Source organism: Chiloscyllium punctatum, chromosome 36 (genome assembly GCF_047496795.1).
Source record: "Chiloscyllium punctatum isolate Juve2018m chromosome 36, sChiPun1.3, whole genome shotgun sequence".
Taxonomy (NCBI): domain Eukaryota; kingdom Metazoa; phylum Chordata; class Chondrichthyes; order Orectolobiformes; family Hemiscylliidae; genus Chiloscyllium; species Chiloscyllium punctatum.
In genome coordinates, this window is record NC_092774.1 from 12,733,607 (window position 1) to 12,760,710 (window position 27,104).

General features: G+C 47.9%; 2 protein-coding genes across 2 annotated transcripts in view; one reads left to right on the top strand and one right to left on the bottom strand.

Annotated features, from left to right (window-relative positions):
• Positions 1 to 27,104, top strand: part of LOC140460757 (uncharacterized) — a 216,668-nt gene that overhangs the window by 96,900 nt on the left and 92,664 nt on the right. The gene's annotated exons all lie outside the window — the stretch shown is intronic.
• Positions 1 to 27,104, bottom strand: part of LOC140460736 (uncharacterized) — a 247,628-nt gene that overhangs the window by 64,167 nt on the left and 156,357 nt on the right. Inside the window, exons 1-2 of the mRNA XM_072555365.1 lie at positions 24,746 to 24,767; positions 20,118 to 22,440 (exon numbers count right to left, since the gene is read on the bottom strand). Of these exons, the coding sequence (XP_072411466.1) occupies positions 20,528 to 22,033 (1,506 nt within the window). The 5' untranslated portion in view covers positions 22,034 to 22,440; positions 24,746 to 24,767 and the 3' untranslated portion in view covers positions 20,118 to 20,527. Of the gene's footprint in view, positions 22,441 to 24,745 lie in introns of the transcript that reaches the window.

Genomic DNA, 27,104 nt, shown 5'->3' on the forward strand with positions numbered 1-27,104 from the left:
TACAGCCTTAACCCGGAGAAAGTACTGCCTCACTCAGCATTTTCAACTCGTATCCTGTTTCCAAGTAAGTTGGATGGGCAGTGTAGAGTCGACCAGACTGCTGTGGGTCTGGAGTCACGTGTAGGCCAGACCGGGTAAAGGATGCAGCTGGGACGATTGAGTGAACCCTCTCCCACAACGATAGTTTCTTTCCCTAAAAAAGAACTGAGTGAATCAGATGGGAGTTTTCTTCCATCCCCACTCCACCGACAATGGTTTCACCGTTAGATTCTGAACTCCAGATTTCTGACTAAATTCCAATTCCCCCATCTGCTGCGGTGGGAATCGAACCCGGGAGTCCCTGGAACCGGGTTGATAGTCCAGTTAATAAATGGTACTCGGCCGTCATTCCTTCAATCGCCCTGCGATGGTACATGAACTCGCTGGTGGCTCCGCAGGTAGGAGGAGCGGGTGAAGGCCTTCCCACACTCGGGGCAGCTGAAGGGCCTCTCCCCCGTGTGGACCCGCCAGTGGGTCAGCAAGTGAGAAGAATACCTGAAGGCCTTCCCACACTCTGTGCAAGGGAACAGCCTCTCCCCCGTGTGGACCTGCTGGTGGCTTAGCAGGTTAGAAGAATTGGTGAAGGCCTTCCCGCACTCAGGGCAGCTGAAGGGCCTCTCCCCCGTGTGGACTCGCTGGTGGGTCAGCAGGTGGGAGGCCTGGGAAAAGGCCTTCCCACACTCATGGCAGCTGTAGGGCCTTTCCCCCATGTGGACCCGCTGGTGGGTGTGGAGGTTGGTGGAATCGCTGAAGCCCTTCCCACAGACAGGGCGGGGGAATCGCCTCTCCCCAGTGTGACTGCGCCGATGAGTCTCCAGGGCAGACGGGAAACGGAAGCCTTTTTTGCAGTTGCCACACTTCCACGGTTTCTCCACGGAGCGGGATTCTTCTGGTTTCTCCATGGCCGGAGCTTCAGCCACACACAAACGTGTGCAGAGCCTATCCCCAACGTGAATTCCCCTTCCCAGGCCGTATAACTGTTTCAGGCTCCACACTCAGCGCGCTGCAACAGTGGGGTCTCTCATCCAGTCCCACTGATGCTGAAAACGTACTCAAACAGGAACCAAAAAGCTTTGCTCCTTCTCACAGAAATCACAGTCAAAAACCGTTGCGGTCCCGATGGATTGAGTGACTGTCAGACAATGACATCAAAGTGAGGACAGCAGACGCTGGAGAGTCAGAGTCAGAAAATGTGGCGCTGGAAAAGCACAGCAGGTCAGGCAGCATCCGAGGAGCAGGAGAGTCAATGTTTTGGGCATAAGGCTTTCACCTGTTGATTTTGAAACTTCTGTCTTCAGATCTTCAAATACTCTGTAAAAAGAGATTACAAAAGGCATCACTGTCAGTGCAGGGTAGAAATTCTTAACAAGGAATTCTACTTTCTGCGAAATATTCTTTTCTTTTGTTATTCCACAAAATTGAAAGCACCATCCCACTTTCTCTCCCCCTCTGTTCTCACTCCACTCTAATTCCCTGAAGGTGCTGATTCAGGATCTTAAAGGGGCAGAAAAGCAGAAACGTCAAGACTGACACCTCTCTGCATTTTGGATAACCCCACAACACTGGGATACAGTTGACAGTGAGCAGGTCTGTTTCTGAGAAGCAAACGTAAGTGTGCCAATTCATGGGGTAACCTGCAATGCAGCTACTTGTAGAACAAAATGGTTAACGTCCCCAGGAAGGTGGAAGCAAAATGAGACATCAAGGCATTAACACCGACACACTTCAGTCAAACTCTTCTGCTCCCAGTCAGGGCAAAACATCTTTGAAAGCTGCTCTGAAAGTCCAGTCTTCACAACCACACTTCTGCTTTCACCAAAGACAATTAGACTCATACAGCACGGAAGAAGACCCTTTAGCCCAACTTGTCCGAGCTGACCAGATATCCGAAATTAATCTAGCCACATTTGCCATCACTTGGCAATAGATCCACACACATCATCTATTGCATCGGCTGCAGCCGATGTGGCCTCCTCTATATTGCGGAGACAGGCCGCCTACTTGCGGAACGTTTCAGAGAACACCTCTGGGACACCCGCACCAACCAACCCAACCACCCCGTAGCCCAACACTTCAACTCCCCCTCCCACTCCACCAAGGACATGCAGGTCCTTGGACTCCTCCATCGCCAGACCATGGCAACACGACGGTTGGAGGAAGAGCGCCTCATCTTCCACCTGGGAACCCTCTAACCACAAGGGATGAACTCAGATTTCTCCAGTTTCCTCATTTCCCCTCCCCCCACCTTGCCTCAGTCAAATCCCTCGAACTCAGCACCGCCTTCCAAACCTGCAATCTTCTTCCTGACCTCTCTGCCCCCACCCCACTCCGGCCTATCACCCTCACCTTGACCTCCCTCCACCTATCGCATTCCCAACGCCCCTCCCCCAAGTCCCTCCTCCCTACCTTTTATCTTAGCCTGCTGGACACACTTTCCTCATTCCTGAAGAAGGTCTTGTGCCCGAAACGTCGATTCTCCTGCTCCTTGGATGCTGCCTGACCTGCTGCGCTTTTCCAGCAACACATTTTCAGCTCTGATCTCCAGCATCTGCAGTCCTCACTTTCTCCACCAATTAAGACACAACCCTGAGTTTGCAGAATCTGCTCCCTCCCTGGATTCACTCCAGCTGCTACAAGTGAACAGATTTCCACCCCTCCCCTCTCTCGCCTCCCCAGGATGAACAGTTGTCCAGAGGGAGGGAGTTTCACTCTGAACCTGACAGGGCTACTTCCGCGCTTTGTGACGCCATCGATGGGTCGGGGGTGGGGGCGGGTATGGGAGACTGGGCGAGAGAAAGGTGCGGGATGGGATGCGGGGCTCGGCCAGCAGCGGGACCCCGCACTGCGCCTGCACTGCCCTGCACAGTTTGCAGAAATTCCTTCCCTTCAGAGAATTCCCCAGTGTAGAAGCAGGCCACTCGGCCCAACGAGTCCACACCAACCCTCCAAAGGGTAACTCACCCTCAACCATTCCCCTAGCCGTACTGCTCAATACTGTTAGAAATGGGGTAAAGTGTTGTTTTTGCAGATATAGAAAAAGCATAAAGAAAAGGGGTACAGCAAGAGAACTATTCACCCTGCAGGTATTTAGGGACTTTTCAGTGTTTAATTGTGGTTAATTAAATACTAACGTTGGTGTGTAATTACTATAACAAAAAATTCTTTTTGTAAAATTATGCTTTCAGCAAAAAGCTGAGATAACCGAAATACTTGAGCGATACAAAACGATACAAGTTAATGAAATATCTGAGGATGGAATGTACCAGCAGAACTGATACAAAATGTTAAACCAGATCTTGACAAAATAAATGTATGTGTCAGCATTTACAGAGAGGAAGGTTGCCAACCTGGGGAAGGGGGAAGTAATAAGGGTGGAGCACAGCTGGGCAGTGGTATGGTACAGTGAGAGAGATTGGGTCATTAGGAGTCTAGAGAGATGACCTCACTCAGCTCAAAGGGTATAACTGTCCACTAACCCGAGTTCTAATTTGCTCATTTGCTTCTGCATTTGATGCCCTTTCTTGCAAGATCATAGAATAAATTGTCTTGTTTCCAGTTTCAGTGGTCTCCTCTAAATTTTATTAAACTTGTTTCTAAAAGATTTGGGGGCTCGTTCCTGGATCCCAAGGTCCGGTTGCTCGGCGTTCTTGGAGAAACGGAGAAGGTGCACCTTGCTGATTTCGGCGATCTCTAGTTTCCCCTTGTTGCCGAGGCGGCTCTGGGCGAGGGTGATCCGGACTGGGAGACCCTGGAGACAGGACGGGCAGAGGCGACGCAGCGGGTCCGGTCGGGTAACTCTTGTGCACAAGACCCGGGTAAGAAAAAGGTCTTAAATAAGTATTGTCCAGGCGACCGGGGTAGGCAGCGGGTTTTGTTTTGTTGTCAGTCTTTGCCACGAGCGAGGTGCACTAAGACCTGGCGGGTTGGTCAGGTAACACTTATGGACTTAAGACCCGCATTCGCGGGTGGCCGGGATTCGCAGCAGTACTTGCTGTTTCACCGCGGCGCGAAGGTCTTGTACATAAGACCCAGGTAAAGGTAGATTTCAGGCAACCTAGATGGACAACGTATTTTGCTGTCTGGTATTGCCGCAGGAAGGGGCACGCATTCGACCAGGTAACTTTTGTGCACAGACCAAGGTATGAAAATTGACCTTTAGGTATTACCTTGGTGGTCGGTTCCGTACGAGAAGTACGGGGGAATTGGCAACATAAAAAATAGAGAATAAAGGTCTTTAATTGGCTAGATTAATCAAACAATTAAGGTGTCTAACTGATTCGATCACCCAGCCTTAGACCGGTTATTAAGAAGGGAAACCCCCACGGGGAGATTAGGACTCTGAAGTGGGTGTGGAAGAAGGTAACACCGAACTTCAGAGAGGTTAATTGAAATTATATAAAGAAAACGGCCGAGTATTAAAATGGGAAATAAGAATAGCAATTTAGATGTAGAAGGGGACATGAGAGGGACGTTCGAGGACCACATCCCAACGGACAGTCCTTTAGGAAAAATGTTAAGAGATTGGAAGGACAATCCTCGGACGCGAGGAAAGGATAAAAAACAAATGATAAAATGTCAATGAAAAACAGCCTTATAGTCAGGAGGAATCAGATTATGCTTCGTGTCAGAAGGGCTAGTAGCTGAAGGGCTACTGGGGGTGCACTTCGGAACTAACTTATGGCCAGACGCCCAGAAAAATATTCAAAAGCTAGAGGAGTCATTGTGGGAAACTCAAAGTGTTTGTGAGACTCTGTGTGTGTGTGAGAGAGAGAGAGAGAGAGAGAGAGAGAGAGAGAAAAGAGCCGTACAGTTAGTAGAAAGTTTATCCCTGTGTGATTCAGTCTGAATACACATTTGTTTGTTGGTGATTGAATGTTCCCTGGAGCTTGAGATCCGGGACTGTTTTGAATCTGATTTCTACTATGGAAATTTTAACATGATTTCTTTTAAGGTTAAGGATTTTGCAAGACTATGAAATAAAATGTTCTTTTTACAGGTCATGACTGCCTTACTATCAGTTACTAATTAATCTCTTTTGTCCTTACATAAAAGTGATTTATGGAGGACAGTTGAAGTTTTAACTTGAATAGACAAATCCTTTTAAGGCAGCTCTGGTTATTTCACGACCTATAGCATTGTAATTGAGCAATGACTGGTCAGGACTAGTTGGGAGGACTAGTTTTGGATTTGAATCAGGGGACTGGAACCGGGTGATTGTGGTGGATTTCAGAGTTGGGAACTGTGTGCATTTTGCATTTTGAATATTAAACACTGACTAAATGAATTTATAATAGATAAATAGATATTTACAAGTAAGATTCCAAAATGTATAGTTAGGAACAGGCTTTCAAGAAAAGCAAGCATCAATTGATGAATTGTATTTGAGATTACAGGGAACAAGAAAAATTGCAATATTTCTTTAAAAGAATCAAGGTCTAAACAAAACATTGGGTGATGAGGAATGGCCATGAGGTGGCCCTAAAGCTGTTCAGTTGGTTCAATCGGCTCAGCAATTGATCTGGCAACGTAACATGAGGAGCAGAAACAGAAAGCAAAAATAATGATAAGCCATGGTGAATGAGGTAATAAAGAAAAGGACAAAACTAAAAGGAGAAGGAAACCGGAATGGTGGCAGGCAGCATGTTGAAAATAAAGGGAGGAGAAAGGATCGGGGAGGAGATGTGAAGGGGTCTGGGAGACAGGAACAAGGATCAAAGTGGAAATCCCCACAGGCGGGATGTTATTACTGTGGAAAGACAGGTCACTTTAAGAGAGAGTGTCCTGATCCGACAAAGGAAGTAAAGGCAGTGCCGTTTATGAGCCTTGATGAAAACTAGGGGTGTCAGGGGTTCCTGCCCCCGGGGACCCACCAGGAACCCTCGACAAATTTAAAGGTGGGACCTTACAAAGAGGACGTAGTTTTCCGAGTCGATACGGGGGCAGCAAGGTCACCCTTCAATTTTAAGCCCAAGGGAGTGGGAACCAAAACAAAAGTTAATTGGATTATGGCAACAGCTTTGTGATGAGAGGCAGGAAGAATCAGTCTTGCGTTCATGACGAAGTATTGCCACCAAATTGGGGATTTAATTAACTGCAAAAGGTGCTATGGAATCTGTCGAGGTTCTTAAACATGAATGTGCTTGAGCAAAAATATATAACCAATAATTAATACTTATAATACTTCAAATGCGTTAGCCTGAATCAATATTAATTGGCAGGATTCCTTCATACATTCTCAGTGACCTGTCATTATTGATTCATGGTTAATTCAAAACGTGACTGCATTCATTCATTGTTAATTAAAGAATGGAAAGCTACATTACTGGCCAGAGTGTGTGCAGGCAGTGGCAGCAACAGCCTGATTGGTAGAGGAGAGTCAGAAACTTACTGTTCGGGGAGCCTTCGCAGTCAGCAGCCCCCATCAGGTACGGTCAGGAGAAGAAAGGGGCTTGATGGGAAGAGCTACTCTGAGGGAACGGAAAAGGGACATCCGGTGGGTGAGGGAGTGATACCAGCCAAAAACAAATTCCCCAATGTGGACCCACATTGGAAGGGTATGGATGAACACAATAGAGGAAAAATGAGGGACTTACAAGAAACGGTCATTTTGGGTCTTAAAGAAGCAGCACCTAAATCTCAAGAATTTTTTTTCAAGCTTTTGAAGGTAGACAGGAAAAGGAGGAAGCCCCGTCAGCCTTTCGTACAGGGATTAAAAGAAGCCACTAGAAAATATTCGGGAATGAATCCCGCTGATCCGGTAGCACAGGGACTTTTAAAGGTCCAATTTGTGACTAAATCATGGCCGGACGTACACAAGAAGTTACAGAAGTTAGAAGGCTGGAGTGAAAAACAGATAGAAGATCTGTTATATGAGGCACAGAAAGTGTGTGTGAGAAGGGAAGAATAGAAACAAAAACAAAAAGCTAAAATAATGGTTGCAGCAGTTGAAGAAATTACAATAGACGATGTCCAAGGTTAGGACGACAAAGAGAAGCGGTATCATTGATGATTATTGATGAAGATTAGGGGAGTCAGGGGTTCCCTCCTCCTGAGACCCACCGGGAACCCTTGATAAAGTTAAAGGTGGCACCTGAAGGAGAGGAAACAGTATTTTTAGTGGATACGGGAGCAGCACGATCATCCCTAAGCTTTAGACCTGGCGGTGTTAAATTAACTAACAAAGATCTCAAGGTTTCTGGAGTAAAAGGCAAAGAATTCTTAAATCAGAATGCAGGATAATGGCTCACAGACTCTTGGATCTTGAAATATGAGACAATCTTAATAGAACAGGATGACCTTGTGTTAGTCACAGACAGTTGCTTGAATCCAGCTGCATTTCTGTGGCGGAGAGAGGGGGGTGACCCCGGTCAATCCAGAACATGACTGCCTTGATATTATCGAATATCAGACTAAAGTGCGAATGAACTTAAGAGACGTACCGTTGCATGCGAGAGCTCGGTTGTTTATCGACGGGTCCTCCCGGATGATTGAGGGTAAAAAGCACAATGAATATACTGTAGTAGACAGGATAGAGGGAAGCATTATCGAGGCTGAAAGACTGCCTCACGGCTGGTCAGAGTTCAATGATAAGTTTTTAACGAACTATATAGTGGCACTCAGCTCTTCTTTGTCTATTCTTAGGAATAAAGGCCTGTTGGTACAGACACTGCCACTCGAGTTTACAGTACATCGAATACAACCGGGTGATTGGGTCCTGAACAAGACCTGGAAAGAGACCAAACTGTACCCGAGCTGGGAGGGACCATTCCTAACCCTCCTAACTAGTGAAACAGCTATTCGGACTGCTGAGGAAGGGTGGAGTCATCACACTCCCGTTAAAGGTCCTGTGAACGCCCCAAAGGTGGAGTGGCACGCTCATCCTACAGACAACCCTCTGAAAGTTAAGAAAGAAAGAATGAACTGAGACAAAAGACTCTTTTAACGTTTGCTGATATATATATATATATATATATATATATATATATATTGTTATTGATTGTTAGGGCTGTGTGACATCTAAAATGTTAAGACAGGATGGTGGGCAGAGTTCAGAGATGGGTAGATACTGGTATAGTATTGTAATGTTAGTAGTACTAACTATTCAAGGAAGTGGGAAAAATCACTTCACTACGCTGTGCCAGAATTATGCTGAACAAGAGGGACTTACCGACTGTTGGGTCTGTGCAGAGATCCCACACCATCGAGAATCTTGGAATCCCCACCTCAGTAATACCGCTCACTAAAAATAAATACGATGTACAATAATTTGATGTGGCTTCAAATAATACAAAGTGGAGATCTGAAAGGAGCAAATATAACTTTGCGGGTTGGTTCCCAAGGCCAGCCCCGAAAAATCAGGGTGCTATTGACAGTCTTCGAATTTCCCCACCGAAAGGAGCAGTGAATACCACCTGTTTCTGTCATCAGAATGATGCTGCACCTTTCCAACTAGGAAAATCATCTTGTGTCCACACCAGTCAGGCCACTGCCACGACCACTCCCCGAATATTAAACGGAACGTGTTGGGGATGCGGTCTGAAGGCCTATCCATTTATTCCCAGGGAAAAATATGTTCGGGTGATCGAATGGGTCACGTTATGAAGTTGACGAAACACTTCCTCAAAACCAGAAAGGTTGGAGTGGCTGCTGTTCCCTCGCTTATATAGTCCCTCACCTCCGAATAGAAAAGCATGAGCCCAACCTGAGAAAGGAGGGAGGTGGGGGGGGATAAGACGTAAGACCCGAGAGGTCTCTGAAGGAGACCGTCTACTGTGGACACTGCTCCCAAACTACGGCACCACAAGGGCAGGGGTGGAAATACAGAAATGGCGGCCACCCTTGAAAATTTAATTAATGATAACACCGGCACGATGGGGAATCTCAATCCCAAATATCGGCCATAACCACTGAAATGATTGCCACGAGACCGACAGCTTTACAGAATCGAATGGCTTTAGACTATCTTTTGGCCGAAAAAGGGGGAACTTGTGCTCTGATTGGTAAAGAATGCTGCACCTTCATCCCAGACACCTCTTCCATAGTGAAAGATAAGGTGGAAACAGTAAAGAAAAAGATAAACGATATAAGACAAATTGGAGATGAACTCCGAAAAGATGAAGGATGGGGATGGGGTAACTGAAGATTGACCGAGTGGGGAAAATGGTTCGTGAATTTAGGCATTTATGTGCGACTAATAATTGTAGGTTTACTGATAGGGTTTAATGTGTTAAAGTGGATAATGACTAAGCTGGTAATGTCTTTGGGAGGACAACAACCAATAATGGTCATGACAATACCACAAGCGCAAGAAAGAGAGAGTAACAGATTACTCCTAGAGTTTAAAAAAAGACAAACTTAGAAGGACAGAAATGACTAGATTGTGAACCTCGACACCACAGGGTGAAAAGAGGGCAGAAAATAAGATTGCAAAAACAACATATGGTTAAAGAAAAGAAATGGGGGAATCGTGAGAAATGGGGTAAAGTGTTGTTTTTGCAGATATAGAAAAAGCATACAGAAAAGGGGTACAGCAAGAGAACTATTAACCCTGCAGGTATTTAGAGAAGAGTATCTTTACTTTTCAGTGTATAATTGTGGTTAAGTAAACACCAACTTTGGTGTGTAATTACTATAGCAAAAAGTCCTTTTTGAAAAATTGTGCTTTCAGCAAAAAAGCTGAGATAACCAAAATGCTTGAGCGATACAAAACGATACAAGTTAATGAAATGTCCGAGGATGGAATGTACTAGCAGAATTGATACAAAATGTTAAACCAGATCTTGATAAAATAGTGTGAGTTCAGCACTGACAGAGAGGAAGGTTGCCAACTTGGGGAAGGGGGAAGTAATAAGGGTGGAGCGCAGCTGGGCAGTGGTCTGGTACAGTAAGAGAGATTGGGTCATTAGGAGTCTGGAGAGATTACCTCACTCAGCTCAAAGGGTATAACTGTACACTAACCTGATTCTAATTTGCTCATTTGCTTCTGCACTTGAAACCCTTACTTGCAAGTTTGTAATAAATTGTCTTGTTTCCAGTTGTGGTGGTCTCGTCTAAATTTTATTAAATTTGTTTTTAACAATTGGGACGCAGACAGAATTCACACCTATTGTCTCGACTGATAAATAGGGCAACGTCTCTTTGAAATGTAGATTCATTTAGATATAACTGCGTCACTTTACATATGAAGATATCCCTTTGAATGTGCTCACATCCCTTTGAAATATAATCTTGTCCATTTAAACCTCTTTATTTGCAGAAATACCCGTTAAAATGTCCACGTCCCTTTAAAATGCAGATTTCCCCCTTTAGATATGACGCCGTCCTGTTCGATGTCGGAATATCTGTTTAAATTGAGCCGTGAGCTTTCCCAATGTAGACAGGGCTCCTCGAAACGTGGCAGTGTCCCCGCCCCCCGCAGCTGCAGAGTGAGACAGGAGAGTTTGTTTTTGTGAATGAACAGTTGGAGCGCGAGGTGGCTGTGACTTGGTGACGGTGAGGATCCCCCGGCCACGCCCATCCCTCCCCCCCGGGCCACGCCCATCCCTCCCCCCCCGGGCCCCGCCCATCCCTCCCCCCCGGGCCCCGCCCATCCCTCCCCCCCCGGGCCCCGCCCATCCCCCCCCCCCCGGGCCCGCCCATCCCTCCCCCCCGGGCCCCGCCCATCCCCCCCCGGGCCCCGCCCATCCCCCCGGACCCCGCCCATCCCCCACGTGCAGACGTCACGCGGGGGTGAAGGCGGTTGGGAGGAGAAGTCGCTCGAGCGAGGAAGCGGCGGGAGGGCGGCCGTTAGGAAAATCCAGATATCCTGAATTAATCTAGTCCCCTTTGCCAGCGCTATATCCCTCTAAACCCTTCCTATTCATATACCCATCCAGATACCTTTTAAAGGCTGTAATTATACCAGCCTCCTCCACTTCCTCTGGCAGCTCATTCCATACCTGCACCACCCTCCACATGGAAACGTTGCCCCTTCAGGAACCTTTTATATCTTTGTGGCCTCACCCTAAACCTATTCCCTCTAGTTGTGAGTCTCACCCCAACACTGAGGAAAAGGCTTAAAAACATTGCCAAATAGCGAGCCACATTGGGGGGGAATTATGGCTCTGCCCTTTTTGTTCTCCGATAGGTATTTGGAAACTTAAAATCTGTCAATAACATCAGCATTGCTACAGAGCACGTTGTGTACACTCCTCAGTGTCAACAAGCAGGGCACGTGTTTGCCAATGTCACCAAAACATTGGGCATGTTCCTCACTGTCGGCAGAAAAGTTGCGAAACCTACTTTTGATGGACAAATAAGGAGCACTGGAGGACCGGGGGGAGACTTGTCCTTCTGCCATTCGGAGCTCCCCTATTGGTGAATGTGGAAGTTGGACCATGAGCTTCTTAAGGTCCTGCTCCTCCTCTCTCTGAAGGAAGATTGAGCTTCACCTCAGACTGCAACTTCTTTCCTCCGTCCAACATGTGAGTACAGCACTCTCTTTTCTCACCCCCTTTTCCATTTACGTTTCATTCTGGGGTTCAAGTGTTGACTTGGAGCAACTGAAAGGAATGGGAGTGAATCCAGCGAGGGGACAGACTCTGGAAAAGTTAGTCCAGGCCTGTGTCTCAATTGGCAAATAGACAGGAGACTGGAAGAGCAAGCCAGGCAGTATCAGGAGGTGGAGAAGTCGAGGTATCTGGTGTAACCCTTGTTCAGGACTGGGGGTGGGTATAGGGAGAACTGTGGAACAAGGGTGTGCTGGGGGCAGGGTATTGAAGTGGGGATAGGTGGAGACAGGTAGAGGGTACAATAGACAATAGGTGCAGGAGTAGGCTGTTATGCCCTTCGAGCCAGCACCACCATTCATTGTGATAATGGCTGATCATCCTCAATCTGTATCCTGTTCCTGCCTTATCATCATAACCTGGTACGACCTGGTTGGTGAATGGGAGGAAGGAATCTAGTTGGCAGGGAAGAGTGGAAGGGGCTGGGAAGTGAGTTGGGGGATGGGATGGGAGATTATTTGAAATTGGAGAACTATGTTGAGTCCTCCGGGCTGTGGACTGCTCAGACAAGATGAGGTTTTGTTCCTCCAATTTGTGGTTTGGTTTGTTGTGGTAATGGAGGAAGCCAAAGATAGTCATGTCAGAAGGGGAGTGGGAAGGGGCATTAAAATGGGTGGAGACTGGGAAGTCCGCTCAGCCTCTGCGGACCCGGCTGTGATGCTCAGCAAACCATTCCCCAAGTTTACGCTCGGTTTCCCCGATGTAGAGAAGACCACAATTGACAAAGCACAGTAGGTCAAGCAGCATCTGAGCAGTCGGACAGTCGAAGCTTGGGGCACGAGCTCTTCATCAGGAATGATGTGTGGATGTTCCGAGGGGCATCAGTGTCCTTCTGTGCCAGTTGTCAGACAGGTGCAGCAGGCAATGAGCAAGGCAAGTGGTGTATAAACAAGAGGAATTGAGTTCAGAAGTGGGGATGTCTTCCTGCAGTTAGGGGGTCATTGAATATATTCAAGGCTGAGTTCATCTGATTTTTATGTGAATGTTTATGGGGAAGGCAAGAAAATAGTTTTAAGACCAGTATAGAACCAAGTTACAGAGCCATACTGCACAGAAACAGATCCTTCAGTCCAACTAGTCCATGCTGACTATGTTCTCAAACTAAACCAGTCCCACCTGCCAGTGTTTTGGCCCAAAACCCTCCAAACCTTTCCTATTCATGAACTTATCCAAATGTCTTTTAAACGTCGTTACTGTACCTGCATCCACCACTTCCTCTAGACATTTAGTCCACACGTGAACCACTCTATAAAAAAAATTGTGCCCTTCAAGTCTTTTTAAAATCTCTTTCTCCTGTCACCATCAAAATTTGCTCCCTAATCTTGAAACCCCAACCCTAGGGGAAGGACACCCGTCGTTCACCTCATCTCTCTCCTCATGATTTTATAAACCTTGATAAGGTCACATCTCCTCCTCCTCTGCTCCAGTGAAAGTCCCAGCCCATCCACCTAGATGCAGGTAGATCCATATCCAGTCATGATCGGTTCAATGCTGGTCCCAATTCTCTCTCACGGTGTCCAGGACAGCAAGAGACCACAAGACACAGGAGCAGAAATTAGGCCACCAGGTCTGCTCATTCCATTCAATCATGGCTGATATGTTTCTCAGTTACATTCTTCCGCGATAAGCAAAGTGAAAATGGAGGGAGTGAGTGTGGGATGGAGATTTTCAGTTTCCAGGGAATGAGAGAGGAAAGAGTTCACTATAAATTAGAATTTATGGGATCGGCTGATGAGCTGAGGAGTGTCATTTGGAGTTTAATTTAGAGAAATCAGAGGTTTGTACTTTGGTCAAGTAATCCAGGCAGGACTGACACAGTTAAGGGGAGTGTTGCAGAATGAAGAGACCTTGGAGTGCTGGAGTCTCAGGTGGATAGAGTAGTGAAGGCAGCGTTTGGTTTGCTTTCCTTCATTGGTCATAGCATTGAGGATAGAAGTTGTGAGATTATGTTATACACACTTTCCACTCGAACGTGTTATCTAACTGCTTAGCTGTTTTTAGTGAATATAATCCACACCTCCCGCTGCTGCCATTACATGGTTTGTTTGGAAGCCCTAGCTTTCGGAGTGATTAGATTTATTTTAGATTTTATTACTTACAGTGTGGAAACAGGCCCTTCAGTCCAAACTGACCCTTCGAAGAGCTACCCACCCAGACCCATTCCCCAACATTTACCCCTTCACCTAACACTTCAGGCAAATTAGCGTGGCCACTTCACCTAACCTGCACATCTTTGGACTGTGGGAGGAAACCCACGCAGACACGGGGAGAATGTGCAAACTCCACACTGACAGTTGCCCGAGGTGGGAATTGAACCCGGATCTCTGGCGCTCTGAAGTGCTGCTGCTGCTTCAGGTGGTTGTGGAGAATAAGGTCATGATTAGACTATTTATAGCCAACGGAGTCCAGTTCATGGAGATGTGATACATTAAACAATTTAGATTAAATCTTCCATCTTTTAGAATGGAGTTCTGTTCTTTGGTATGTTAATCCCAGAACCTGTTTTCAGTAACTTTCTCAAGAACGTAATTTAAATGCATAGCTTTTCTGTAAAAAATGTCAGGCTGACTCGACATTGGGACCAAGACAGAATTTGACCCTATTGGTGGGTAGGCTGGGACTTTTTTCACTGGAGCACAGGAGGTTGAAAGGTGAAGGTATCGAGTGCCTCATTAGCAAGTTTGCAGATGACATTCAGATTGATGGAAAGTCAGATAGTGAAGGGGACTGTCAGACGCTTCAGCAGAATATAGATCGGAGAGTTGGGAAGAGAAATGACAGATGGAGTTCAACCCAGACAAATGTGAGGTGATGCATTTTGGAAGATGCAATTCAAGAGCGAGCTATACAGTAAATGGAAAGGTCCTGGGGGAAATTGATGTACAGAGAGAGCTGGGTGTTCAGGTCTATTGTTCTCTGAAGGTGGCAAATGCGTGTTAGTAGAGTGGTCAAGGCAGCATACAACACATGTTCCATCATCGGACGGATTGAGGAAAAGAGCTGGCAGGTCGTGTTAAAGTTATATAAGATTTTGGTTTGGCGCATTTGGAATACTGCGTACAATTCCGGTCACCAGATTTCCAAAAGGATGTGGATACGTTTGGAGAGAGTGCAGAGGGGGTTCACCAGGATGTTGCCTGTTATGGAGAGCGCTAGCTATGAGGAGAGGTTGAGTAGATTAGGATTATTTTCACTGGAAATAAGGAGGTCGAGGCGGGGTGGGGGGTTCCTGATTGAGGCCGAAAAACCATGAGAGGTGTAAACGGGTGGATAGGGAGAATTATTTTCCCAGAGGAGAAGACTTAATTACTCAGGGTTACGAGTTCAAAGTGAGAGGGGAAAGGTTTGAGGGAGATCTACATGGAAAGTTCTTTACACAGAGAGTTGGTGCTCTTCCAGCACCACTAATCCAGTGCCTGCAGATTGTGCAGTCTTTCAGCAAAGTAGAATGTTTAGGGTGCAGGTTTGCTCGCTGAGCTGTAGGTTTGATATCCAGACATTTGATTACCTGGCTAGGTAACATCATCAGTGGTGACCTCCAAGTGATGCGAACCTGGTCTCCTACTTTCTATTTATATGTTTGTCCTGGATGGGGTTCCTAGGATTTGTGGTGATATCAAAGTTATGAAGAGAGATACATATTTTGTTTTACCAACTACAATGGCAGTGCAGAGAATTTCAGAAAAGTGCAATAAATATTTGCTTTTTACCCCTTATTCAACTCATTCAAGAATTTCAAATTGAATCTGAGCTAACTTGAGAGCAAATGGCAACATTCATTTGTTAATAGACTCACCATATATTATGAAAGATCACTTTTAGCTAAATCACAATGTTTAATCCCAAACAGAGCAATTAAGTGCAAAGTTACGTTCAACCATTTAATAAAACCCTGCAAATTTTATTTTGTATGAAAATACAATCATTTTATAATTTGGATAAGATCTTTACAAAGGAAATATATTAAACAAAATAGCTTTCCTGGGTATCAATATTGACAACAGTTATGCAGCTATTATTTGGCAATTGACCAACTAATTGAAATAGTTTCAGAATAAATGAGCTGCTTCATTATTATACATTGAGGTATTGCATATCTTGGCTCTCACCCAAGTATTGTCCGAAGAAAAAAATGAATCTGGATGGGGACATGAATAGGAAGCATTCAGAGGGATATGGGCCAAATGTTGGCAAATGGGTCACTTGATTAATTTAGGATATCTGTTTGGCCTGGACTGAAGGGTTTGTTTCAGTGTGTCATTACAGACGCCCCTCTTCTGGGATCCCCATACCAGCTGTTATTTTCATGAAATAATCTGACAATTGTTGACTTCCATCAACCTCTTCCATCCGGAGAAATTTCCTCTCTCTGCAAAGTGTGGTTCACGTTGGCAAGTTCAATCCTCCTCAGCAAAAAGGCAGAGAGAAAGTAGCTGCTTTTTAAACAGCTCAAGATCAAAGCACCCCCCCCCCCCCCCCCCCCCCCAACCCACCTCACTTCTATACTATTGGTCACCACCAAGTTGTCCCTTTGTAATTGGATCCTTGGTACAGCCTTAACCTGGAGGAAGTATTGCCTCACTCGGCAATTTCAACCCATACCCTGTATCGCACCATCTGCTGCAGTGGGATTCAAACCCGGGAGCCCCTGGAACTGGGTTGATAGTCCAGTCGATAATGGCACTCAGCCATCGCGCCTTCAATCCACCTGCGATGGTACATGAACTCCCTGGTGCCTCCGGAGGTTGGTAGAGCTGGTGAAAGCCTTTCCGCACTCTGGGCAGCTGAAGGGCCTCTCTCCTGTGTGGATCTGCTGGTGAGTCAGCAGGTTGGAGGCCTGGGTAAATCTCTACCTGCACTTGGGGCAGCTGAAGGGCCTCTTCCCCCGTGTGGACCCACTGGTGCCTCAGCAGGATGGAGGAATCACTGAAGGCCTTCCTGCACACTGGCCAGCTGAAGGGTGTCTCCCCAGTGTGGATCCGCTGGTGGGTTAGCAGGGTGGAGGAAGTGCTGAAGCCCTTCCCGCAGACGGGACAGGGGAACGGGCGCTCCCTGGTGTGGCTGCGCCGATGAGTCTCCAGGACAGAGGGGACACGGAAGCTTTTCCTGCAGTCGCCACACTTCCACCATTTCTCCATGGTGTGGGATTCCTCGGGTTACTCCATGGCCGGAGCTTCAGCCACACACAAACGCGTGAGGAGCCCCTCCCCACCCTGAATTCCCCTTCCCAGGCTGTATAACTGTTTCAGGCTCCACACTCAGTGCGCTGCAACAGTGGGGTCTCTCATCCAGTCCCACTGATGCTGAAAACATCCTCAAACAGGAACCAAAACACTTTGCTCCTTCTCTCAGACTCAGTTGAAAATTGTTTCCGGTCCCGATGGATTGAGCGACTGTCAGACATTGACGTTGAAGTGAGGTCTGCAGACGCTGGAGAGTCAGTGTCAAAATGTGTGGTACTGGAAAAGCACAGCCGGTCAGGCAGCATCCCAATCAAATGAGAGTCAATGTTTCGGGCGTAAGGCCTTCATCTGTTGATTTTGAAGCTTCCGTCTTCAGATCTTCAAATACACTGTTAAAAACAGATTACAAAAGTCATCACTATCCGTGCAGGGTAGAAATTCAGAACAAGCAATTCTACTTTCTGTGGAATATTCTTTTCTTTTGCTGTTCCACAAAATTAAAAGCACCATCCCACTGTCCCTTCCCCTCTGTTCTCACTCCGCTCTAACTAACTCTCCTGAAGATGCTGAAAAGCAAAAACATCAAGACTGACATCTCTCTGAATTTTGGATACCTCCACCTGAAAGTTAATATCTTTCACAACACTGGGATCCTGCTGAGAGTGAGCAGGTCTGATTTTGGGAAGCAAAAATAAAGTGTCAATTCAGGGCGAACCTGCAATGCAGTTTCTTGAGGAAGGACCAGACACAAAATGGTTAATGACCCCGAGAAGGTGGGAGCAAAATGAAACATCAAGGCATTAACACCGACACACTTCAGACAAACTCTTCTGCTTCCAGTCAGGGCAAAACATGCTCTGAAAGTCCAGCCTTCACAACCACATTTCTGCTTTCGCTGAAGACAATTAGAGTCACACAGCGCAGAAACAGAACCTTTGGCCCAATCTGCCCAGATATCCTAAATTAATCTAGTCAGATTTGCCATCACTTGCCCCCTATATGGGTCGGGTGCTGACAGCTGGGACTAAATTGGGTTGGCTATCTTGTCAGCAAGGACGGAGTTGGACCGAAGGGTCTGTTTCTGTGCTGTACATCTCTATGACTCCAGTCACATTTGCCATCACTTGGCCCTGACCCATCTGAACCCTTCATATTCAGATGCCCGTCCAGGAGCCTTTTAACTTGTCATCGTACCAGCACCCACCACTTCCTCTGGCAGCTCACTCCATCACTCAAGCGACTCCACGTTGAAAGCGTCTGGTCTGGTGCACCAGATGACACCAGGATAATCTCAGATCGTTCCAGATCGCATCGATACTCAGTCAGTGGCTTTCCCGATCAGGATGTTGTACGTGATCAAACAGGTCAGTGGGTAGGCGATCCCCCACCTCTTAGTTCAAGTATCTCTACGAGAACTCCCTTGCTGGAGGGTCCCTTGGAGACACTTCAACTGGACTTCATTGAGTTGGAGAAATGAGTTGAGTTGCTATCAATATGTTTTGCTTATTGCTGATGTCTTTTCGAAGTGGATTGAAGCCTACCCTCCTCCTAACGCTACTGCTGAGACTGTGGTGAAGATTTTGTTTAAGGAAATAATTCCCCCCCTTCAGTATACCTGCGTGCATTAGCTCAGACAATGGACCACACTTTGTAGGTAATATTAACGGAGAACTCTGTTCCCAGCTTTGTATTTGTCGGCAACTGCACGGTGCTTATCATCCGCAGGCGGCCGGCCTTGTTGAATGTTTTAACCAGACTCAAGACTAAACTTGCCAAATAAGTGGCAGAGTCTGGCCTCTCCTGGTTATGCTAATCCCTGTGGCCTTATTCCAGATGTGATCCATGTCTGTGGGCAAGACACGACTGTCTCCAGCTGAGAGTCTCTCTGGTCACCCCCTCCGTACCCCTTGGAACGATTCGGCTCCCTTCTCAGTCCACGTCCACCACATGACCGAAGCAATGATTGGTTATGTTCTTGCTTTAACCAATGTTATGTGTGCCTTTCACTCCCAGGAGCTTGCGGCCTACAGCGATGTTCCCTCCCTTTCAGCCTCGTCACGGGTAGACCCTGGTTCATTGGTGCTCGTCAAGAACTGGACTGGCAAAGGTCTCCAACCTCGTTGGGATGGCCCCTTCCAGGTTTTACTTCCCACCCCTACGGCGGTCACAGTCACTGGGCGCTCAGCTTGGGTCCAACTGCACCATTGAGAATTGATTGACCGCACCAATCAAAAGTGGGGAAAGAGGAGGAGAGAATCCTGGAATCTCATGAAAAGGAGTGGACCCTGTCCAGTTGGGTTTTTGAATCCTGCTGTTGTTCTAATGTTAATCTTATTACAGATACTTGAACTAAGAGGAGCGAGTGGTGGTTTATGGAAAATATTCAGGCTGGTGTCTGGTTACTAGTGGTGTGCCACAAGGATCTGTTTTGGGACTACTGCGGTTTGTCATTTTTATAAATGACTTAGATACAGGCATAGGTGGATGGATTAGCAGAATTGGACAGAGAGGTGGCAAATGGAGTTCAATGCAGCTAAATGTGAGGTGATTCACTTTGGGAAGAATAACAGGAAGGCAGTGATCTTGGAGTCCATGTGCACAGATCCCTGAAAGTTGCCACTCAGGTAAATAGTGCTGTGAAGAAGGCATACGGTGTGTTAGGTTTCATTCGTAGAGGGATTGAGTTCTGGAACCGCAATATCACACTGCAACAAAACAAAACACGGGTGCGGCCACATTTGGAATATCCTGTATAGTTCTGGCCCCCATATTTCAGGAAGGATGTGGGAAGCATTGGAAACGGTGCAGAGGAGATTTACCAGGTTGTTGCCTGGTCTGGAGGGAGGGTCTTATGAGGAAAGGCTGAGAGAGGGTCTGTTCTCATTGGAAAGAAGGCGGATAAGGGGGGATTTGATAGAGACATATAAGATATAGATAGGGTAGACAGTGAAAGACTCTTTCCTAGGATGGTGACGTCAGCTTGTACGAGGGGGCATAACTACAAATTGAGGGGTGATAGATTTAAGACAGATGTCAGAGGCAAGTTCTTTATGCAGAGAGTGGTAAGGGCATGGAATGCCCTCCCTGCTAAGGTAGTCAACTCAGCCACATTAGGGAGATGTAAACAATCCTTAGATAAGCACATGGTTGATTGTGGGATAGTGTAGGGGGACAAGCTGAGAATAGTTCACAGGTCAGCGCAACATCGAGGGCTGAAAGGCCTGTTCTGCACTGTACTGTTCTATGTTCCATGTTCTAAACTTAGTGCAGGAGGCTGAAAGAAATGAGCAGCTTTAAAACAAAAACCTCTTGGAGCTCAAAGCTTTCAATGAGAGTCTGAGCCCGGCAGTAAGTTCAGGTAACCTTTATTGCAACCCAACTTTGTTACAGCTTCAGATTCCCCCACCAAAAGGCAGATAAAAAGAAGTTGCTTTTTGAACAGCTCAAGGTCAAAGTGCACACACCACACCTCCCCTGTCCCACGTCCCCCTCACTGTCTTTACTATTGGTCAGCACCAAGTTGTCCCTTTGTAATTGGATCCTTGTTACAGCCGTAACCCGGAGGAAGTATTGCCTCACTCAGCAATTTTAACCCATACCCTGTCTCCAAGTAAGTGGCTCCCTGCTCATTTGCCAGGAAGGGTCAGTGTAGAGTCAACCAGACTGCTGTGGGTCTGGAGTCACGTGTAGACCAGTCCGGGTAAAGGATGCAGCTGGAACGATTGAGTGAATCCTTTCCCCCAATGGTGGTTCCCTTCCCTAACAAGGGAGAGAGTGAATCAGATGGGGGCTTTCTCCCCCGCACCACCCCCTCCCTGAAACGGTCTCATTGTTAGATTCCGAACTCCACATTTCTGACCGAATACCGATTCTGCCATCTGTCGTGGCAGGATTTGAACCCGGCAGACCCCGGAACCGGGTTGATAGTCCAATCGATAATGGCACTCGGCCGTCACTCCTTAAATCCCCCTGCGATGGCACGTGAACTCGCTGGTGCTTCCACAGGTTGCAGGAGTAGGTGAAGCCCTTCCCGCACTGAGAGCAGGTGAACGGCCTCTCCCCCGTGTGGATCCGCTGGTGCCTCAGCAGGGTGGAAGATGTGCTGAAAGCCTTCCCACACTCGGGGCAGCTGAAGGGCCTCTCTCCCGTGTGGACCCGCCGGTGGGTCAGCAGGTGGGAGGTATACCTGAAGCCCTTCCTGCACTGAGAGCAGGTGAATGGCCTCTCCCCCGTGTGGACCCGCTGGTGGGTCAGCAGGGTGGAGGAATTGCTGAAGGCCTTCCCGCACTCGGGGCAGCTGAAGGGCCTCTCCCCCGTGTGGACACGTTGGTGCCTCAGCAGGGTGGAAACCTGGGTAAAGGCCTTCCCACACTCTGGGCAGCTAAAGGGCCTCTCCCCCGTGTGGACCCGCTGGTGGGTCTGCAGGTTGAAGGAGCAGGTGAAGGCCTTCCCACACTGAGAGCAGGTGAACGGCCTCTCCCCCGTGTGGATACGCTGGTGGGTCAGCAGGGAGGAGACGTGGGTAAAGGCCTTCCCGCACTGAGAGCAGCTGAAGGGTCTCTCCTCTGTGTGGATACGCTGGTGACTCTGCAGGGTGGAGGAGCAGGTGAAGCCCTTCCCGCACAGAGAGCAGGTGAATGGCCTCTCCCCCGTGTGGACATGTTGGTGCCTCAACAGGGCAGAGGAATTACTGAAGGCCTTCCTGCATTCAGGACAGCTGAAGGGCCTCTCCCCCGTGTGGATACGCTGGTGGCTCCGCAGGTTGGAGGAGCAGGTGAAGCCCTTTCCGCACTGAGAGCAGGTGAACGGCCTCTCCCCATTGTGGACACGCTGGTGACTCTGCAGGGTGGAGGAATCGCTGAAGGCCTTCCCGCACTCAGGACAGCTGAAGGGCCTTTCCCCCGTGTGGACACGCTGGTGCCTCAGTAGGGTGGAGACCTGGGTAAAGGCCTTCCCACACTCTGGGCATCTGAAGGGCCTCTCCCCTGTGTGGATACGCCGGTGACTCTGCAGTGTGGAGGCCTGGGTAAAGGCCTTCCCGCACTCTGGGCAGCTGAAGGGCCTTTCCCCCGTGTGGTCCTGCTGGTGGGCCAACAGGTGAGAGGAATGTCTGAAGGCCTTCCCGCAGTCGGTGCAGGGGAATGGCCTCTCCCCCGTGTGACTGCGCCGATGAGTCTCCAGGGCAGACGGGAAATGGTAGCCTTTCCCACAGTCACCACACTTCCACGGTTCCTCCACAGGGCGGGATTCCTCAGGTTTCTCCATGGCCACAGCTTCAGCTGCACACAAACACGTGTAGAGCCCCTCCCTGCCGTGAAGTCCCCTTCCCAGGCTGTATAACTGTTTCAGGCTCCACACACAGTTCGCTGCAACAGTGGGATCTCTCGTCCAGTCCCACTGATGCTGAAAACGTCCTCAAACAGGAACCAAAAAGTGTAGATCCCTCTCACAGAAATCACAGTCAAAAATCGTTGTGGTCCCGATGGATTCAGAGACTGTCAGACATTGACATCAAAGTGAGGACTGCAGACACTGGAGAGTCAGTCAAAAAATGTGGCGCTGGAAAAGCACAGCAGGTCAGGCAGCATCCGAGGAACAGGAGAGTCAATGTTTCGGGAATAAGCCCTTCGTCCGTTGATTTTGAAACTTCAGTCTTCAGATTTTCATATACTCTGCAAAAAGAGATTACAAAAGTCATCACTATCAGTGTAGGGTAGAAATTCAGAACAAGCAATTCTACTTTCTGTGGAATATTCTTTTGCTGTTCCACAATGTTGAAAGCACCATCCCACTCTCCCTTCCCCTCTGTTCTCAGCCCGCTGTAACTAATTCCCCTAAAGGTGCTGATTCAGGATCTTACAGGGGCAGAAAAAGCAAAAACATCAAGACTGACATCTCTCTGAATTTTGGATACCTCCACCTGAAAGTTAATATCTTTCACAACACTGGGATCCTGCTGAGAGTGAGCAGGTCTGATTTTGGGAAGCAATAAAAAAGTGTCAATTCAGCTACAATGCAGCTTCTTGAGGAAGGACCAGACACAAAATGGTTAATGACCCCGGGAAGGTGGAAGCAAAATGAGACATCAAGGCATTAACACCGACACACTTCAGTCAAACTCTTCTGCTCCCAGTCAGGGCAGAACATGCTCTCTACGAGAACTCCCTTGCTGGCGGGTCCCTTGGAGACACTTCAACTGGACTTCATTGAGTTGGAGAAATGAGTTGAGTTGAGTTGCTATAAATATGTTTTGCTTATTGTTGATATCTTTTTGAAGTGGATTGAAGCCTACCCTCCTCCTAACACTACTGCTGAGACTGTGATGAAGATTTTGTTTAAGGAAATAATTCCCCGCTTCAGTATACCTGCGTGCATTCGCTCAGATAATGGACCACACTTTGCATGTAATATGAACGGAGAAACCTTCCAGGTTTTACTTCCCACCCCTACGACGGTCACAGTCGCTGGGCGCTCAGCTTGCGTCCAACTGCACCGTTGTCAATTGAATAGCCGCACCAATCAGTCCCCGATTCCATTCTATTTGTCAGACTTCCTACTGCCGATCCTTTGAAGAGAAATATCACTTTCCAATACCTCCGGTCTGTGTATACAAACAGCCAGTGTAATACTGCCTGGGGTACAGCAGGCCTTATGTGGCACATGGACCTGGAACGGAACCCTTCCCTTGTGCATTTATAGGCCTTTTCTCTTGTCAGAACCAGATACTGTCACCAAGACCATGAACAATAGAGCTAAGGGAGAGCCCAATGGGAACAGCATTCTGAGGACCATTATCTCCCATACCGTGCGAGTGCTCGAGTCACTTGGCCCATTTTGTACAGTGCTAAAGCGACTCCTCTTCCAAAACGTTGACCCTACTGTAGACCTGACCAGACCCCCTACTGTAACATTTCGGTAACCTATTTTGACAAACTCTCCCTAATATACACCAAACCAGACTATTATTTCTTCAGCTAAGGTAAAGCTACCAATTTCCTTGTCCTGGATGGCAAAGATGTCCCTCATAAGGTCACTATCGGAGTCCTTGTTCCCACAACAGTACCTTGTCCAGGCCAGTGGACAAGTCGATGGAACCTCAGCCAACCTTGCTCCAACTGAAAGGATCCCACGGAACTGGGTGACAATACAGGACACCCGATAGGCTGGGGAATCCAGAGTACCCTGAGGTTGGAAGGATCGGCAGGGGTGACAAGTCAACAGAACCTCAATTCCCTCTTTTGTGGCCTGACCATTTGAGGAAATAAGAGTAAAGAGGCTCTGAATCAGAGTAGACTGGGATTATCAGACCTGTGTCTTTACTCTGTGCAGAATCGGTGTGCCTTAGACTATATACTCGCCTGGGAGGGTGAGGTCAGCACCATTGTCCAAGATAAACGCACTATGGGCATTCCCAATCTCACTGGCAATATTAACTAAGATACAAGAAGTGATCCAGGTATTCCGTGACAGAATGACTGAAGGGACCAGTTGGGGAAACTGCAGATTGGGCCGATGGTACAATTGGCTTATCGGTTTAGCTATGTCTGTTTGTCGGTATTGGTATTGTTAGCTATTTAATTGCTAGGCTTATGAGGTCCCTTAGCGATATAGATTTGCCCCAGAAGATGTTCCTTTCGCGATCTGATGGCTCACCCACACGTGTCGATGGTGATGATAAATATGACCAGATGAGCTGTGAAGATGGTGGTGCTGCTCTACAGGATGTTGATGGCTGGACCACCTTGAAGGGCATTCGTTTGGACTAGCCTTCTCTTTCAGTGATCGTGGTGCAATCAAAGGGAGGAATGAGAGTGTGGGCATCTGGGTGATGAAGTCTATAGCATTAAAACTTGTCTTTAAACATTCAGACTAAAATGTAATGCTGAATTATTGAATACATTTACTGCACTAGAAAATAAACAGGCAGGAAAGCTCAGAAAGAGGAGAGAACTTAAAGATAGGGACACCTGGGCTCACCAAGTGAGAACAGGATGCTGTAAGGCAATGAAGAACGTTTGCCTCAGCATCAGTGAATCTGTGTGAACAGGACACCAAGTGATAACATTCACAGCCGTTCCCTTGTGAGACCATTTTAGTGCTGAGACTGTTGAATCCTGTAGAAAATTAACTCTTAGTGCTTATCTGCAATGGATTGAAATGAATTGCATTTTGGGACTTTATGATGATATTGAGTATCCATTACTGGTTATTAAATACAAACTCTGTAAAAGGAAATATTGATAAAGCTTTACCTTACTTGCTGCAGGCGAGGCTCCAGCAGAGGAAACAGGCCGCGGGCACACTTCCGGCTTCGGGATGGCCACGCCCACTGGCCCAGGTCCCGGTCCCGCCCCCTCCTACGCCAACGTCACCCCTCAACGCCGCCCCTTCCGAACGCAGCTCATAGACCCCGCCCCTTCCTGAAGCAGGTCATAAGCCCCGCCGCTTCGGGACAAAGCCCCGCCTCTGGGAACCAAACTCTTTCCCCTCCTGCACTAAACCCCACCCCTTCGCCGCGAACCCCGCGCGAGTCAAAACCACGCCCCCCTTTCTCACGCGCAACCGCCCACAAAGCCGCGCGCGTCCACGCTGGACGCGCCGCATCGTCCGCTGAGCCTCGCCCCGCCTACAAGCGCGCGAACCTCACGAGATACGCCCCGCCCATGAGCACCGCCCTCCCGCTAAAACCCGTCCCCCAGGCTAAACCCCGCCCCTCCTGGTAAACCCCGCCCACCCAGGTGTATTTGGAAGCACTAGCTTCTGCAGCGCTGCTCCTTCTGCGGGTGGCTGTGCTGCAGGATCATAAGACACAGAATTAATAGCAAAACATCACAGTGTCTTGCAACCGATGCAATGTTTGGCACAAACCTGGACCGCTGCTGAATCCTTCATTTTTTAGAAGGGGTTGCAGGTTTCAGTTCATCAATATATAAATTCCAGAACTTTAGATCAGATTCCCTACAGTGTGGAAACAGGCCCTTCGGCCCAACAAGTCCACACCGATCCGTCGAAGAGCAAAACACCCAGCCCCATTCCCCGTCACCTAATACAATGGTGCAATTTAGTGTGGCCAATTCACCCTAACCCACACATCTTGGGACTGTGGGAGGATATCCGCGCAGACGTGGGAGGGGAATTGAACCCGGGGCTCTGGTGCTGTGAGGCAGCAGTGCTAACCACAAAAAAAACAGGTGACGTTTTCTATTTTTCAGCGGCAGCAGCAACCCAGGAGTGGGGAGTCACTGAGTTGAGGTTTTACATTTGAAGTTGGAGAGCAGAGGTTCCTGGGAGAGGAGGGACGACTTATTTTTATTTTCTTCCTGCTGTATAAGTCAGAGGGTACTGTTGAGGGGGGAAAACGTCCTACTAGGGGTATGCACTGGGGCCCAGGTCTCTTGCACCAGAAGGAAAGGAGGGAAAGCAGGAGAGTATTAGTCATTGGGGAGTCGATACTTAGAGGGTCAGATAGAAGGTTTGTTGGGAACGAACAAGACTCGCGGTTGGTGTGTTGCCTCTCAGGTGCCAGGGTGCGTGATGTCTTGGATCATGTCTTTGGGGTCCTGAAGGGAGAGGGTGTCCTGCCCCAAACCATGGTCCACGTAGGTACCAACGACATAGGTAGAAAGAGGGATAGGGATGTAAGGCAGGATTTCAGGGAGCTAGGGTGGAAGCTGAGGGCTAGAACAAACAGAGTGGTTATCTCTGGTTTGTTACCCATGCCACGTGATAGCAGAGCAAGGAATAGGGAGAGATATTATCTGAACACGTGGCTGTAAGGATGGTGCAGGAGGGAGGGTTTCAGGTTTTTGGATAATTGGGGAAAGTGGGACTTGTACAAACAGGACAGTCTTCACTTGAACCAGGGTGGGAAATTTGCTGGTGCTATTCGGGTGGGTTTAAACTAGCTCAGCAGGGGGATGGGAACCAGGGGTGTAGCTGCAATGCACAGGAGGATGAGAGCAGGAAGGACAGGGACAGGATTTCAGGGTCACAGGAATGTGCTGGCAGACAGCGAAGTGGTTTGAAGTGTGTCTACATCAATGCCAGAGTATCCACAATAAGGTAGGTGAGCTTGCAGCACAGATAGGTACCTGGGACTTGGATGTTGTGGCCATTTTGGAGACATGGATAGAGCAGGGTGAGGAATGGATGTTGCAGGTTCCAGGGTTTTGATCTTTAATGAAGAACAGCCAAGACGGTAAAAGAGGGAGAGGTGTGGCCTTGTTAGTCAAGGATAGTATAACGGTGGCTGACAGAACTTTTGATGAGGACTCGTCTACTGAGGTAATGTGGGCTGAGGTTAGAAACAGGAGAGGAGACGTTACACTGCTTGGAG